General features: G+C 39.2%; 1 protein-coding gene across 1 annotated transcript in view; it reads right to left on the reverse strand.

Annotated features, from left to right (window-relative positions):
• LOC107598241 (zinc finger protein basonuclin-2-like) overlaps window positions 1–16,145 on the reverse strand; it is an 82,391-nt gene that overhangs the window by 9,822 nt on the left and 56,424 nt on the right. The window contains exon 4 of the mRNA XM_016289521.1: window positions 800–3,113. Coding sequence (XP_016145007.1) covers window positions 800–3,113 — 2,314 coding nt within the window. The remainder of the gene's footprint in view (window positions 1–799; window positions 3,114–16,145) is intronic.

Genomic DNA, 16,145 nt, shown 5'->3' on the forward strand with positions numbered 1-16,145 from the left:
AGTGTGAGCAGATATTGAGCAGACAGTCGACTAATACTGTATTGACTGCTAGCTGACATGGAGTTGCAAAGTTACATGAAGTTAGTTAAAAGTGGACTATCAAAATAAAGTGTCCCCCCTTTTACTTGCAGAGCCAAAACAATTAGCTTTGGAGAGTCTACATTTGAGTGAAGACAGGTTTGTGGCTTGCCCTCTAGCATAAATGTATTCTGGGACTGTTTACGGTAAATGTGTTAACTAGCAGTGAGTGAAAGCTGCACCTCCTGATGCGCTAATGAATGCAGTGGTTTGACAAGCTTCAACCTCTGCTAATGTATGCATGTCTACCTGTGTGTGACAGGTGAGCAAGTACAGGTAAACAGCACATTAATGCATTAAATAAGTGTCTGCAGAAATGTACAATCAACACATGTTCTTCCTGTTAAAGCATAATTAGCCACCCCCCCCCCCCCCCCCCCCCCCCCCCCCAACATGCAATAAAGAATGAAGATTAAACTGGTTCCCCAGACAGGTTATATCTCTATTATATGTAACATAAAAAATAAAGATTGAGGTCATGATGGAACTACATTTAAATGGACATCATTTGAAATAAATAATGCACTTAAAAAAATAGTATAACATAGTATAGTAAAGTGTAGTGAATTATGCATATTTAGTTTCATTATTGTTTAAAAAAAAAAAATATATATATATACACACAATAATCTGCAGGTCTATAAGTTTACCAGTTATCATCATATTTACATCAGTGTACATCAGTTTCAGATTTCAATGGAAAATTAGTTATTTGTCTCACCTATCTCTGCTCCGTCGGGAAGGGAAAGCAGCGTTGCATCCAGCCACAGTACACACATGCATCTCTTTTAGGTGCACATTCTTGTAATGCAGTTTGACACTGTATGAACTTTTAAAGCTCTTTTTGCAGACGTAGCAGATCTTGGGATCAGGACTGGAGCAGAGATCGCCGTCAGGGGATTGAGAAGGGAATTTTGGTGGGCTTGATCCATAGCTCATAGAGGAGATGAAACGTTCATGTAAGGCAGCCATGCTGGCAGCGGCGGCGGCGGCGGCAGCTGCCATTCCCCCATTGTAAAGGCTATATTGACCCATGCAGAACATGTCATACGTAGGATCATTGATCTCTTCCTTGATTTTCATAACAGGCTGGTGTTGGGAGGGTGGGGAATGGCTTTGGTCCTCCAAATCTTTCTGTAGGTGTCCCTCATCTTCTGCCCCCCGGTGTTCCTTCCTCATGTTTCTGTCTAGGGCAGGCTGATGTATGTCCGGGTCCATCAGCTCATCGCGGTAGAGCATCTTGGATTCAGATGTCTCCGACTCATTTTCAAAGTCACGCTCATGATCTTGGTCCTCAGAGGTAAAGCTGTCAATACAGCGCAGGTCACCATGGCCTCTACTACCGTGACTCCCACTGCACTCTTCTTGGTCGGGATGGAGCATGCCTCTAAGGGCTAGACTGGGACTCATTTCATCGTGCAATGGAGACTGATGTCCACTACCCCCACAGTGATGAATGCTGCTGCTGCTGCTGCTGTTATTGTTGTTGTTGCAGTTGCCATTGACATTGTTATGGATGTTGGATGGCTGATGGTGGTGATGGTGACAGCTATCTTCATCATCATCATCTTTGTCCTCATAATCATCTGCCACATCTATCACTTCTTTCTCTATCTTTACTGGCATGCTGGACTTGCGAGGCTTCTTTTTAGGCATCGGGTCGAGAGTCACTGAATCTTGGGTACAGGGAGTTGTGGGCAGGCGATGAGAAAACATTGACGTTTCAGATACATACATGTTGTGAGAGCTAGCAGTTAACATCTGTTGCTGGTCCGTCAGAAATGTGCTGTTGGTTGTGGTAGGCAAAATTGGACTGGTGGGCAGAGAGACCGGGGGACTAACTAGGTCAGCGGGAGAGAGCAGTGTGCGATAGAAGGGTGGCACAGGTTGCACTGGCTGCACAGACTTCAGGGAAGGGAAAACAAGAGGGCTCTGCAGAGGGGAATGTATCATGGGGTCAAGAGGAGGTGTGGCAAAGCTTAGCGGTGGCCGCCCGGGGCTGGTCAGATTGAAGCCACTTTTGGCACTTGATATGACAGGTGTCGCTGTCCCAGAACTGGAGCGAATGAGGTCCTTGTCTCGGTTGTTCCTCAGCATGGGCATATGTAGCCGAGGATTGGGATTAGCGCTATGGCGGTTACGACTTCGCAATGAGCTGAAGACCATATTGCAGCCTTCAATAGTACAACGGTGCTTAATCTTCAGATGCACAGCATTGTAGTGGATCTTTAGCGTACCCTTATCATAGAAAGTCTTGCCACAGGAGTTGCAGCAGACACGACCCTTACGTGAGGTTGCACCCATACGACGCATGCGATGCATTTTGGAAGAGAAAGAAGAGTGTGTAATGGTTTTCGATTGTTCGTTCTTTTGGAAATGGTGATGGATCTGGTGGTTGTTTATAATGCTCGACTGCTGCTGCCCCTGCGCTTGCAGCGTTGGTGTCTGCGGTTGCTGGGACTGCTGTGTAGATGGTGTTGGAGAGATGGGGGAAGCTCTGTTGGATTCTGTCTTAAGTTCAATGGCGTTGGGTAAGGTCCCCATTGTTCCTCGACTGGGACTCTGACCGCTACGAAATGGTGAAAGGGACACTTCAGATTCACTGGTCTCCACTGGCTCACTCAGATTGGGCAGATTTGGCTCTCGCATTCTGAGACCTGAATGCTCCATGGTCAGTCCGTTTGGTGGCAGCCCTAACATGGGGGCTGACACTGGGTTGATGTACTGGAAGGGCAGCAAGAAGGCCAGACTGTTTGGGATGTTCTCAAAATGGTGAATGCTAGAGGGGCTGTTGCTCTCTAGGTGCGACAGAAGGCCAGGACTACGTGTGCGATTGTTGCTTTCAATGAAAGTTCTGATTCCAGAGTCAGTCTTTGATGAGGGCACTGTGACGGCCTGACCTTCCTTTTCCTGGATGGCCATCAGTTCCACAATAGACTTGGTTTCACCAAAGCGCAGAAACTGTTGAAGAGTGATGATCTCCTCTTCCCGGGACATTATAGTCCATCTGTCCAGAACTTTGCCTGCAGCATCCTAGAGGCCATATCAAAGAAAAGATAAAAACAAAAGAATAAATACTTTTTTTTTTCTTCATAGTGTCTGAGAAGATATAAGTGGAGGGTAGAATAAGATTAAGGGAATATCATCAACAAGAGCACACGTGAAACAATATATATAAAGACTGATAATAGCGTTTTCAACTGACAATATCTAGCCTTCCTCCACCTTGTCTTTTAGCCAACTATTAGAAGCTACCAGTGTTCATTTATTAGCTGCAGACAAGACATCAATCTATTTGGTGCATGACAACGAACAAAACTTCTCAGAAGATAAACTTCTCAGAGAGGACAGCTGCCTCTTTCACAATTATCCACTGATTACTGACAGACTGTAAAGGGAGTAATAATATCTCCCTTGAATTTTGTCAAATATAGTTTAAAAATATATCAGTTTATCAAAGGGTAGTTTAACTTCACAAAATCTAAAGTCAATTTTAAAACAATTTTCATTTTGGTGGCGGCAATGTTGGACATAAAAAAATAAGCAGCTCATGTTTATTTAACTATGTCTTTAAAGAAGCCTTGGTGGTGACAGCAACCTTGCATTACATTTATTAGGCAGGATGCAGATCAGTATTACCTGAGCTTTATGTTAATTGGAGTTTAGAGGATGCATGTCTCAAACTAGATTAAATATTAACGAAGGAATTCTTTATCAAGAAGATGGTGTCAACGTATATACTTATATACTGTTTGCCTTCAGGCACACAAGTCTGAAATGATGTAAATCTCAACATATCATAAACTGGCCTAGGTTGGTTGGTTGCCTTGAATTTTGTCAAATATAGTTTTAAAATATATCAGTTTATCAAAGGGTAGTTTAACTTCACAAAATCTAAAGTCAATTTTAAAACAATTTTCATTTTGGTGGCGGCAATGTTGGACATAAAAAATAAGCAGCTCATGTTTATTTAACTATGTCTTTAAAGAAGCCTTGGTGGTGACAGCAACCTTGCATTACATTTATTAGGCAGGATGCAGATCAGTATTACCTGAGCTTTATGTTAATTGGAGTTTAGAGGATGCATGTCTCAAACTAGATTAAATATTAACGAAGGAATTCTTTATCAAGAAGATGGTGTCAACGTATATACTTATATACTGTTTGCCTTCAGGCACACAAGTCTGAAATGATGTAAATCTCAACATATCATAAACTGGCCTAGGTTGGTTGGTTTGTTTATTTATTAGATATTCATTCATTCATTCATTTTGCAGAAACAGATCCATGGGATGTGGGAAGTTTCCATCTTGAGAGAGCAGCATTGCTCCAGGAGGAAAAATAAGCAGCACTTCCAAGGAGTTTGTTCTTCAGCCAGCATTCAAAGTAATGGTATTATTAACCACTGAAAAATAAAACAGTTTGAGCTTTACACTCTTGCCCACTGCCAGACGCTGAGACATGGCAAGAGATTCTGGGAATGGAATCTTGGCAGCATTTTTTCAGTGTTGTGGTCAGGCTTGTAACTTTGATACATAAAAATTGTGTTCTGTCCCCTCTCTGGTACCTGCATTATTTGACTCTGAAGTATGTTTCCCGACGTTACTGTGCTTCCTAAACGCTACTGAAATGCGAAAATGAGAATAATACGTTTGAAAATGAATCAACTGTTTTATATTGCCTAACCACCGAAATCATCTTCATGTGACCAAGTAGACTTTTAAAGCCATGTAGAGTAACAGGCATTTCATGTATTATTTATAAACCGTCTGTAAATGTTCATTGGTATTTGGCTGTGATGCCAAAAGTGTGCCGCTCTGCTCGTCCTACCATGAGAGTTTATGAATGGCACTTCCAGTTTAAGGGGATAGAAGATTAGTTTGCTCTTCTCATACGTGATCCAATTTACCCTTGATACAGAACAAGGCAACATCAAGGGAGCAATGGTTGTTCTGATGACAATTAGAGATGACACAAGGCAAGGCTTTGTCTGCCCGAGCCAGCTAGGTTCTATGAATGATAAATGGATACTCTGGATTTTAAGAGCTGTAAAAATCAACAGCACAAAGCACAAAGGGCCTTTAAGGCGCAGACAGAGAATAAATGTTTAAAGAGAGTGGGAGAGTTAGAGAGTGAGAGAAAGTGAAGAAAAGAGCAGATAGTAAGAGAGAACGAGAGGTGGGAATACAGAATGGTTTCACAACAGCATGGCCTCAGAAATTTAAGCAAGTTCAATTCTTCAGAGACAGTACATCAATAGTCACTGGGGTATTTGTTGTTAAATATACATTAAAACATTTTACACTTTCATTTCGTGTTTGAGTATGAGTTTAGCCTGGAGGTAAGACTTTAAATTTCAGCCTCAACAATATTATTTTATATGGCACTGTGGTTTGAACTCCTGTATTTCAATTTGACGCAAGTAAAAGGGAAAAAAGCTAATTACAAAGTGAATTTTTAAATGGTCCTAAAAAATGCTTTAAAAATAAATACTGTGTGGAATATTTAAGCAATTCTCTCCTTAGTTTTGTTCTTTCTGTCTATTTTCTTACTTCTAGATGTTCATTACCTTCCTTCAGTCTTTACATTTCTAAAATGCATGTCATGCATATTCACACAAATGGTCTGCTATAAGTCTGCTAAAGAACATTTGTCTACATCTGATTGTTTTTTTTACATAGATTTACATACTCTCTAAATCATAAAAATAATTTCTTAAATGTCTACTGAACATCTGACAGGAAACATTTTAGAGATGTATGGCATATGAGCAAACGGACACATCATGTAGATGTCTGTGTGATGTGTGCTATCTGTACAAATCTGTAATGACAAGAGGGTGATTAAATGATGACAGAATTTACATTTTTTTTGAGAATTATTATTTTTTTGAGTTTCTTTTTTTATTATTAATATGGAATGTGATTTTTTTTAAAAATACAAAAACCGCACTTGTGTGATACTGCACTCGTTGTTTGTGTGATATTGCATAACTATATCATATGATATAAATATGAGTACATAGATTTACATACTCTCTAAATCATAAAAATAATTTCTTAAATGTCTACTTAACATCTGACAGGAAACATTTTAGAGATGTATGGTATATGAGCAAACGGACACATCATGTAGATGTCTGTGTGATGTGTGCTATCTGTACAAATCTGTAATGACAAGAGGGTGATTAAATGATGACAGAATTTACATTTTTTTTGAGAATTATCCCTTTAATGTTTCTTTTTTTATTATTAATATGGAATGTGATTTTTTTTTAAAATACAAAAACCGCACTTGTGTGATACTGCACTCGTTGTTTGTGTGATATTGCATAACTATATCATATGATATAAATATGAGACAAAAACTTATACAGGGACATTTGTGCCCCAATCTCTCAAATTTTAGGGGCACATGACTGCATTCTGAGTTGTTGCCCTGCATCATGTTCGTCACCAATCAACTGTATGAAATTTAAGATGGATAGTTAGGTTTGGGGCAGGTGCGTGAAATGCATTAACCATTTTAACACAATATTTTCACCATAACTAATTAATTGAATTAATCTGATAAATTGACATTGTGTGTGTGTGTGTGTGTGTGTGTTATTGCACATTAAAATCGAGATGTTTGTGTGTGTGTGTGCTCCCTGGCTGGAGTGTAGCTGAAAACAGCCTGATTTTAATCACTGATCACAGGCTCGCTTCTAACACCGTCCTCTATCTCTTCTCACACAGTGAGCCCATTTTCAGTGCAGTGTGTGCTATTAGGCTTGCAGCGAGGAGACTGAATGCCCCACAATGTTGTAACATCTTTGAAATACTGTCCCAGTTCATAATGATTGTTAGTGACTGGTTCAACTGGGTGGAGTTGGTACAAGGAATAAGATTAACTGTAATAATCCAAAAGCAGGTGTTGTTTACTAACCGTTTGCAAAGGTGTTGATATCTCACTATAAATGCTCAGAGCAGCCAGAGTACAGTTATTTTCAAACAGTGTCATTTGCATTCGCGAGTTCAGCAAGAAAGACCTTCGACCGTTTGGACCGCTGCCACTATTCAGCACTGTGCTTTTCAAACAAATGTGACACGGCCAAGTATCACTTATAAGTTTCTCATTTTTTCACAATTTTCAATCAGAGTATAAAGCAAGAGAAGACATTAGACTGTAATGTTTAGCAAATGGAGCTGGTTAGAAATGCTTGGGCCAGCCAGCTGTCATGATACAGGTCACAGACTGCGCTCTGTGTAAGAGAGGCTACGCAAACACACCCATCCACACTTCCAGAGACGTCTGGATCCGAGAAACCAAAGCTACAGAAAAACTCCAGACTGTGTGAAAAGGTTCTGTTTGGAGACAAACATCATGTGCTTTTGGTTACATTTAAGAACCTTTCATTGTTGTGATAGCTCTTTCCCATGCCTATATTTTATCAAGCATTCAGTTCTCGATTCAAGAAATATTATACTGGATGGAAACCAAAACTAAAGGGGGTGCTACATTAAGATTGACTGTTACGATAAAATATTAGTATGTCTGCCCACAAATCAGCCTCAGGTCTTTAGCCAACTCCCGTGCATTAGTCAGGCAACAAACCTGCCATTAGAAGCACTTTTACACCAAGGCACTCATCTCCCAATTAGCTTAATGTTGCTTCTATCTATGCATTCTGCAGATTTGCCATACTCAAATGAAATCTCATTAGAAGCGTCCCCCACGCCCCCCACGACGCTGTGATGGATTACGCTGTCATTACACATCCCTGACTCCTTTACATAATGTGGCTGAACGCTGTTTGTGAGGTTAAAGACAATTAGTTAATAATTATAGCATTAAGTCACAGGTCTCATCTATCCATGGGGCAGTCAGCAAACGCTGCAAATGTGTCAGCGGTGATGGCTGTATTTATCTCACTGCTGCTGGTGTCACTTACTGCAACCCAGTAATGATGCTAGAGGCTTGAACTTTGTAAACGGTCTCTGAGGACAAGCAAAAGATGGCCACATATTCACCATGCCAATGGTGTCGGCATAAAAAAGTACTCAGTTATGCAGTTATTATAGTAACATCCCCTAGTCTTGTGTTAAAGGCTGAAGATTAAGCCACTGAATAAAGTCCTTATGACAATCATCACTCATCATAGTTAAGCTTGAAGAAATATACTACTGTGGGTACAGAGTAAGAACAGGCAAACGCACATCTGATACTAGTGCAATATTCAGATTTTCTGTTGTATTTCTCGAAATTTCTTTTATTTGTTTGATCAAAATACATTTGCTTCTGCCTATGCCTCAAACAGAACTAACATTTCGAAAAACATCTAATTCGCCATGGACAATTGGTCTGGGAACCACATTGATCCAGTGACTCCCAGCGGACACAACAGAAATTCACTATTGATCAAGGGCTAGCTATCATATCCCAGAACCAAAAATCCCTTCCATCCCCTGTGTTCACTACTTCAAGGGAGGTTAAGCAGAGGTTTCCCTGTGATCTTAGAAGGTCTTGAACCCATGAATTGCTCAGTATTCTACTTTCTGACCTTTTTTATTTTAAGCACTGAATAATTGAGTAGGGAAGTGGCAAAAAAGGGGGAAAGGCTCAGTCAAAGCCCAGTGCCTGGAGCCATGACATCAGAGGGAGAGCTCACCAGAGTCTGTGTAACTCTCATTGGTCAAATAGTTCCTAATGATTATCATACAGCCCTCTATTCTTGGATGGGCAAATGTGGACATGCAATGTAATATAGCGAATCATAGTGTTCAGTTGTACTAAAATGTGCAAAGGTACATGGCATTAGTGAGGTGTGTGGCTCAGCCACCCAGTGATACATATCATTTATCTGACACATATGAAGTAATTGTGAAAGAAGAAAACATCCAGACCTCCTGGTTAAACCATAATCATGAATGACTGCTCATGATCTCTGGGAAAATTGGTATGCACTGACCAAGCTGAAGAAAACCTCAGCGTCCAAATAAAGCGTGGCATATTATACACGCGCACACATGGCCCACCGAGCATATTCATATTTTCTATAATTTGGAACAGGTCTACTCTAATTGCATTGCCTTGCATTGTCTCTATGCAGAACACAGGCTAAAAATATATCCCACATATACACCATAATCCTGATGATTTTGAATTTTCAGACATATTTGCTAAATCTAATTGGAAAGAAAAAAAAGAAAATGAATTAATTAATCTTTATTGTCATTGTATGCACCAGTGGTACAGAACAATGAAAGTGTTAGCAGCTCTTTAAGACACCATGCAGATAATATGTAGAGAATAACATGTAATAAATAAATAGGTAAAAGAAACATAAACAGTATAAACAGTATAAACTCTAAACAGTAGAACAGCAACAGTAGTGTAATAAAGTGAGTCAGACGTCCACCTTATGTACAAAGGCATCCAAGTGTGACAGAAACTGTGGATTATTGTTTTCGTTGCTATGAGATTCCCTGTGTGGCATCTAACTGTGGAATGTGAGCTTAAACCCTTGTCAACGTTCTTACTGTTAGAGAAAAAGAAAGTACAAAATGGTAACCGTGGTTGTGTCTGAATCATTGTCATTGCTGATGTGGGGCAACATTCAGGTGCAGAGAAACCGAGGGAAAAGAATTGGTTCCATTTAATCAAAGAGGATTTCTGTGATCTCCCTCTGTGAGGGAATGGGATGGATTTGCTGATCTGGGAAGCAGATGTTAGGTGGACACAGAGTTCTTTAGGGAGAACAGTGGGAGTGCATGAGAAATGTCCCGTCTGAGGGTCTTCGGTGTCTTTTTTATATTCTTTTTCATATCATATCTTTCTTTCTTTCGCTCCAGTGATTCCCAGCTAATGCCTGAAAAAGGTGTAACATATGCTTACAATTTGCTTCTTGGCTGTCGTGTATCGTATCAGTGTGATACTAGGAGGTATTTTACATTACTGTTATCATTTAGAGCAATGCTTACACCTCTTACTCGAAAGCTATTATATTGTTGCTATTAAAAATAAGTCAAAGCGCAACCTTCAAAAGATTAGCTCAGCTGGAAGAAGAACAGACGAAAACATGCAGAAGATATGTATGTGTTCTTACTTCTTGCTTCAGACAAAATCTATGCCTCTTTGGTTGCAAGTCAAACAAAACTATTTTATATCCCCTCTCTGATCCTAATTTGACTGTGAGGTAAGCCAAGTGTTTTACATTTGGTGGCTTAAGAATCTATAGCACTCTCTCTCTCTCTTTCAAACACACAAACCATTAGAGAGGTTATGCACAAACTGGCGCTGCCACGGCGCATGCAGGCGAAGAGAATAAGCTAATGGACTCTTTGCCTAATGTGATAAGAGCCATTATTGACATGCTGCCAGGAAGATGCAAGACCATTAGCTCAGAGGTGGCTTTTCCCTTCCCCTGTCTGCTTCAGCAGCATCTCGTGAGCTATTCCTGTCCGCAGGCCTCTAGAGATAGAGCTCACAGACCCACAGCAAGCACAGCTCTTGTGACTGTCACCAGCAGCATTATTTACTGCTGACGCACACATACAAATGCTTCTGAGAGTGAACGGAAATAAGGTGGAGGGGCCGGAGGTTCAGCTAAACAGAGCCATTAAACAGGGATCTTGGTAGATGTCAGTAATTTGCCTAAGCAGATCTCTGGAAGGATGGATATTACCACCAGTGCTGTGTGGGTAGGGATCAAAAGAATAACAAGAAGCTGTATTAGGGTTTTGGGAAGACATAGGTCTAGAATCAGACCAATCTACTTCTGCTTCCAGACATGAATATGCTGTAATTACTGCCTGTGAAAATTTATGTAATTAACATCATGTTTTGCTGCATCTGTCTGTCTGTCTACAACACGTGACGGCACAGAAACCCCTAAATACATAAATAAATATATAAATTATAACAGTGAGGTGGACATTGTGTCAACCAATGCTGAAACGCTGCTTACTCAATTTAAATAAGTCCCTGGAGCTCTCCATTATGGACAGTGGGCCAAATGTGTTTATCTTCACTTCAATTCAAAGATTATAAAACATTTTCAGATAACCCTGAACTATGCATTTTTGCATAACGGACTAATAAACACGTGTTTAAATCTATGTTAAGGTTGACTTCAACTTTGTGTAATTTCTGTTCATACAAACACCTTCTTTCATATTTCTATCTATTCATATCTTCACCTCTTTTCAAACATTTCTTTAGCATATATTCATTAAATACGGTTTCTCCAAAAATGAGCTGCTGATTTTGTTAAAATCTGAAAGTTGGCCCATATGCTAAAACACACCTGACACACACACTATATATATACATATAAAGCACATTTGTGCTTAATGCTTTGATTCCCCCCGTCTGAGTTTTTAAATGCGTGGGGAATGAAAGAACTTCACATTTTACAGCAGACACAGTGTAGGTTATTATTACTTCTAAAAGATCACCAATTTGTGCTTAATGCTTTGATTCCCCCCGTCTGAGTTTTTAAATGCGTGGGGAATGAAAGAACTTCATGTCACATTTTACAGCAGACACAGTGTAGGTTATTATTACTTCTAAAAGATCACCACCACAGACATGAAAGTGTATGAGCTATAAATTGGTATTCTGGTACGACAGTGATTATTTGAATGATTATTTAAAGAAAAACAGCAGTTCACACAATATTTTCAACCACATGATTTTTTATGTTACAAACATAAATGATTACTACATGTACTATAATAATAATTTTCTGTTTGTATACAAACACTGATGTTTCATGGTAAACTAACAATTTCAACAGTAAAAAAACGCCCTATCCAAGCATTTTACTCTTATAAATATATGTAACTACATGGACTTCTTCTCATGCATATTTCCTGATTACTAGTGTAGGTTTTCATGCTTTCTGGGACAAAAAGTAGAAAGTATTTTCTTTTTGTAAATTAAATTTTTTTTTTACATTTTGTTTGACCATCAAAAGACAGTTCCTAAACGATTAAAAAACAACTTGAAGTGAGAAAAAAGTAATTGAAGATGCAATAAATATAGCATGTGACCAATTTTACCTTTTGTGACAGTCACAATGTTATGTATTGGCCTAAGCTCCTGGATCACCCTCTATAATCCTTTGCACAGCACTCAGCTAGCACATATCCAGTTTCTGCTGTCCCAGGGGCTTCTGGGAGATGGAGTCACTGAAGCACGCAGCCTTGCCTGACAATCAAAGTGAAAAGTCATGCCAAGGTGCAGAAAGGGGAGTGCCTGTATCCGGAGGGAGTCGACACACTACATCACTGAGCTGTAGCCTCTGTACTCAAGAGCCATTAAGCCCGAGTCCTTCTCTCTCCGGCCCTCCCTCGTTTCCCTTTCAAGAGTCCCTCTGGTCGAAGGCAGGTACAAATGGCTGTTTGCTGTACAACTCCCTCAACGTGTTTGTATCGGCTGCTGCCTCACTAACAGCATGTAAAACAAAAAGAGATCATAAATGGTTCCAGCGGAGATGGAAGTTTACAAAGTAAAGACATGGGAGTGCCATTAGAACCCACTCCATATGCCACCCTCACACTTTTACACTTTCACAATTAGTCATGTGCTTTTCTCAATACCTCGCAGGCCTATTCATTTTTCAAAACTTTTCAGACACAACAGAGTCTGTGGAGTACATTATTTCCATTGCTGTGCTCCATAATGAAATAAAATATGTGAGTTATGCTTGTTTTGTAAAAGGTCTTTGGTTTCTTTAAAAAGTCCGATACTTTATTGAAAAAGAGTAAATGAGTAAATGGGGATATTAGTGCATTTTGAAAGAGATTATCTGCTGTGTCAATTCAGGAAAGAGTATTTTGTTCTAATTGTATACTCTCTGAAACCACCTAAACACACACATGTTCTTCATGTCTTTCTCGGTCATACACACACAGGCTCATCATTTTTTTTTTTTTTAAGAATACATTGACATGACATTTCAGAGAGCAATGTAAGAAATACAGTGAAAAAAACAAACCTTGCAGCATCTCTGAACTTGACAAAATGACTAAATTTGTCCAAACGAAAGGCAATCAAAGGCATACTGTAAAGTACAGTTAGCCTTGCACTCATCTGATAAGGATGTCATCCATATGGCTGGAAGTGAGAAAGACAGTGTGATCATCAGGATGTCAGAGCTGCTAAATGTCACCAGCTGGGCTGAAGACTGAACCCCAGGTCTCTCTCACACCTTGGCCTGTCTGTCAGGATAACAGTGCCTCTATGTCTCTGTGGCATTTTGAATCAGAGACATATTTCTCGCCTCTAATTAGTGTGCAAAGCTCCTTGGGGCAATCAGCGCAAGGTTAATTGGAGCCAGCCGGAAACACCCTGGCGAGAAGCGGCGTAGAGCTGTCTCTCATCATAGATTGTCACCCAAAGGGATCTCCCCTGAGCACGGCACACGCACCAAAGCCCTTCCCTTATCTCTCACAATAAAAGATCAGAGAGAAACAACAGCACACTGCTCTCTGTATCGCCCGCTCTCATCCTGACACGCGTGTGCAATATGTGAATGTGATAGCATGTTCTCTCTGCAGAAACACTGCCCGAACAGCTCGGGGGTTTATTTTATTGTCTTTTTGTTTTTGGTCTGGGCTTAAATGCCACTGTAATTTGTCCTCTTTCACTAAGAGAAATAAGAAAGAAAAACATGTATATAAATAAATACTATATTGTTTATAGTATATGTTTTTGTTCTCTCCGAAGGTGACAGAAGATCATTAAATTATACAAAAATATACAAAACATGTATTTCAAAATGTATTTTATTTCAAGTATCTTTTTAAATGTTTTTAGTTTTATTTTACTATAAAAACCCTGAATCATGTATTGTTTTTTATATTCTTAATAATGTATTAACAATGTAAAGGCACAATAATTATAAATAAGTCTATAAACCTCTACAATTCTGCTGTCACATGCTGCTGGAGTTAAAATAAGGATATTTATCCATCTTTGTAGATGACTGTAAAATCTCCAATACATGCTTCAAATTCTTGTTTTATTTTAACAGGCTGTATTTTTTCCCCGAGTTAGCCTATGTGATACATTTCCAGCCACAATTAGTGTGCTTGTAAAAGGGCTTTACTGGTTTGGTTAGATCAGGACACATTTCATTTCTCACTGAACAAGACAAGCTCAGTTCCTTCTCAAGAAGAACTTTTATTAGCAGCATGGCTAAATTGGCTAAAAACGTTTTTGTTAGCTAATCATGTAAATTTTTTTATTTGTTTATTGGTTGGGTGGTTTAAATGGTTATTAATTAGCTACACGGGTAAAATCCCTATCACACATGAGTCGCTTGAGGTGTAAATAAAAGTCCTAAATCTCTGATGGAAATTTACTGGGGAAATGCAGTTTGTGTATCATCTGAATCAGCGGATTTCCTTGTTTAATTTGCTTTGTAATTTCTTCTCAAAACGTTACCCTAAAATATCACGCTTGACCAGAGGGGGTCCAATCTCATTCTACTGCTTTCACAAAAAATGCACAAAATGGTCCATTCACACTATTAACGCTCACTTAAACTTAAAAGAATAGTAAAGTGTGTGCCGCAGGTGAGCGAGTGAGTGTGTGTGTGAGAGAGAGTGTGTGTGCGCGTGAGTGAGTGTGTGTGTGTGTGTGCGCGTGAGTGAGTGAGTGAGTGAGTGAGTGAGTGAGTGAGTGTGTGTGTGTGTGTGTGTGTGCGCGTGAGTGAGTGAGTGAGTGTGAGTGTGTGTGTGTGTTTGCATGAGCTAGCACTGAATGCAATAGTTACTGTGTTCAGTCAGCTTTTTTACATTTTAAATAACTTTAAAGTAACCTTTAAATAAAGGCTGCTTCTCATATCCGTGCAGGGTATATTTTATATTCACTATTTCTACATATTTCTGCATTGAGAACAGTTTAAGCATCCAGCTCAGCAGTTGAAAAATGATGTGGAAACTGATAAAAAAAAAAGTCAGGATTCTTTGTTGAATAGAAGAGCCAGTGGTGGACAGTAACGAAGTAGTTTTACTTTGTTACTGTACTTAAGTACATTTTTCAAGTAGCTGTACTTTACTGGAGTAGTTTTATTTTGAGTAACTTTTACGTCACTAAATTCCAAAGCATAAGATCGTACTTTTTACTTCACTACATTTCATAAAACTTATCGTTACTCCTTATATATCACGTGCTCCAAGACGCAGAAGCGGTGTCTGATTCATGAACAAACTGATTCTTTTCAATGAACCCGTTAAATCAGTTCACAAATCGCACCAAACGATCGAATTGGAATGATCCGATTGCAGCTGTTCTCGAGTCGACAACTCACTGATTCAAATGATCCGTTTAGTGCGAGGCTCCAGTGAATTGAACTCACAAATAAGAACCGGGAGATCTTGTGAGCGCGTGTGAGTCTTACGCTGCTAAAAGTAAGTTACTAATGTCGAATTTTAGGATTAATTATTGTAACTGAAAATCATATTTAGGTCAAAGCTGACAGATGTTTGTGAACTAACGTTAAATCTGCTGTAAAGGGTGATCTGTTTAAGCCCACTGAAATGCTTGAATGCAGACACATTAACATCAGTGTCTCTATATTTTAGGTTAAAAAAGCATAAAAGTAACACAGATTAAATCAAATAACTCATGCACATTCATCTTCCCCGCTGCTGTAACGTTAGCAGTTTTACTAAAATGCTATGCATTTAGCCCTATGTGACGTCTGTTTTTATATTGTTTGTCAGCACACATAGCCTAAGTTACTATGTATCTGGATCAACTAGCAGAGTAGACAAATATAAATGTTTATTCATAACCACGCTGAAAATAAGTCAACGTTAGCTGATGCTAACTGTCTAGCTAACGAGCTTGCTGGTGCTAAATTGAGGTAATTAAAAAAAATAAAAGCCAAATATTTTTATTCAACCACCTAGATTACATCTGAGGGAAAAGAAAGGATGTGATGTTCAGAACATGGTAACTACAATTATCAAAGGATGCCCTCTGGGGGCATTTGGCCAGGGGTGTTTTTACACCACAGACAAGGTTTCAGAAAAAAAAAATCAAAAAATCATTCTAATTATATTTTCCTTATT

The sequence above is a fragment of the Sinocyclocheilus grahami genome, unplaced genomic scaffold (assembly GCF_001515645.1).
Source record: "Sinocyclocheilus grahami isolate Dianchi unplaced genomic scaffold, SAMN03320097.WGS_v1.1 scaffold249.1, whole genome shotgun sequence".
NCBI classification, from domain to species: domain Eukaryota; kingdom Metazoa; phylum Chordata; class Actinopteri; order Cypriniformes; family Cyprinidae; genus Sinocyclocheilus; species Sinocyclocheilus grahami.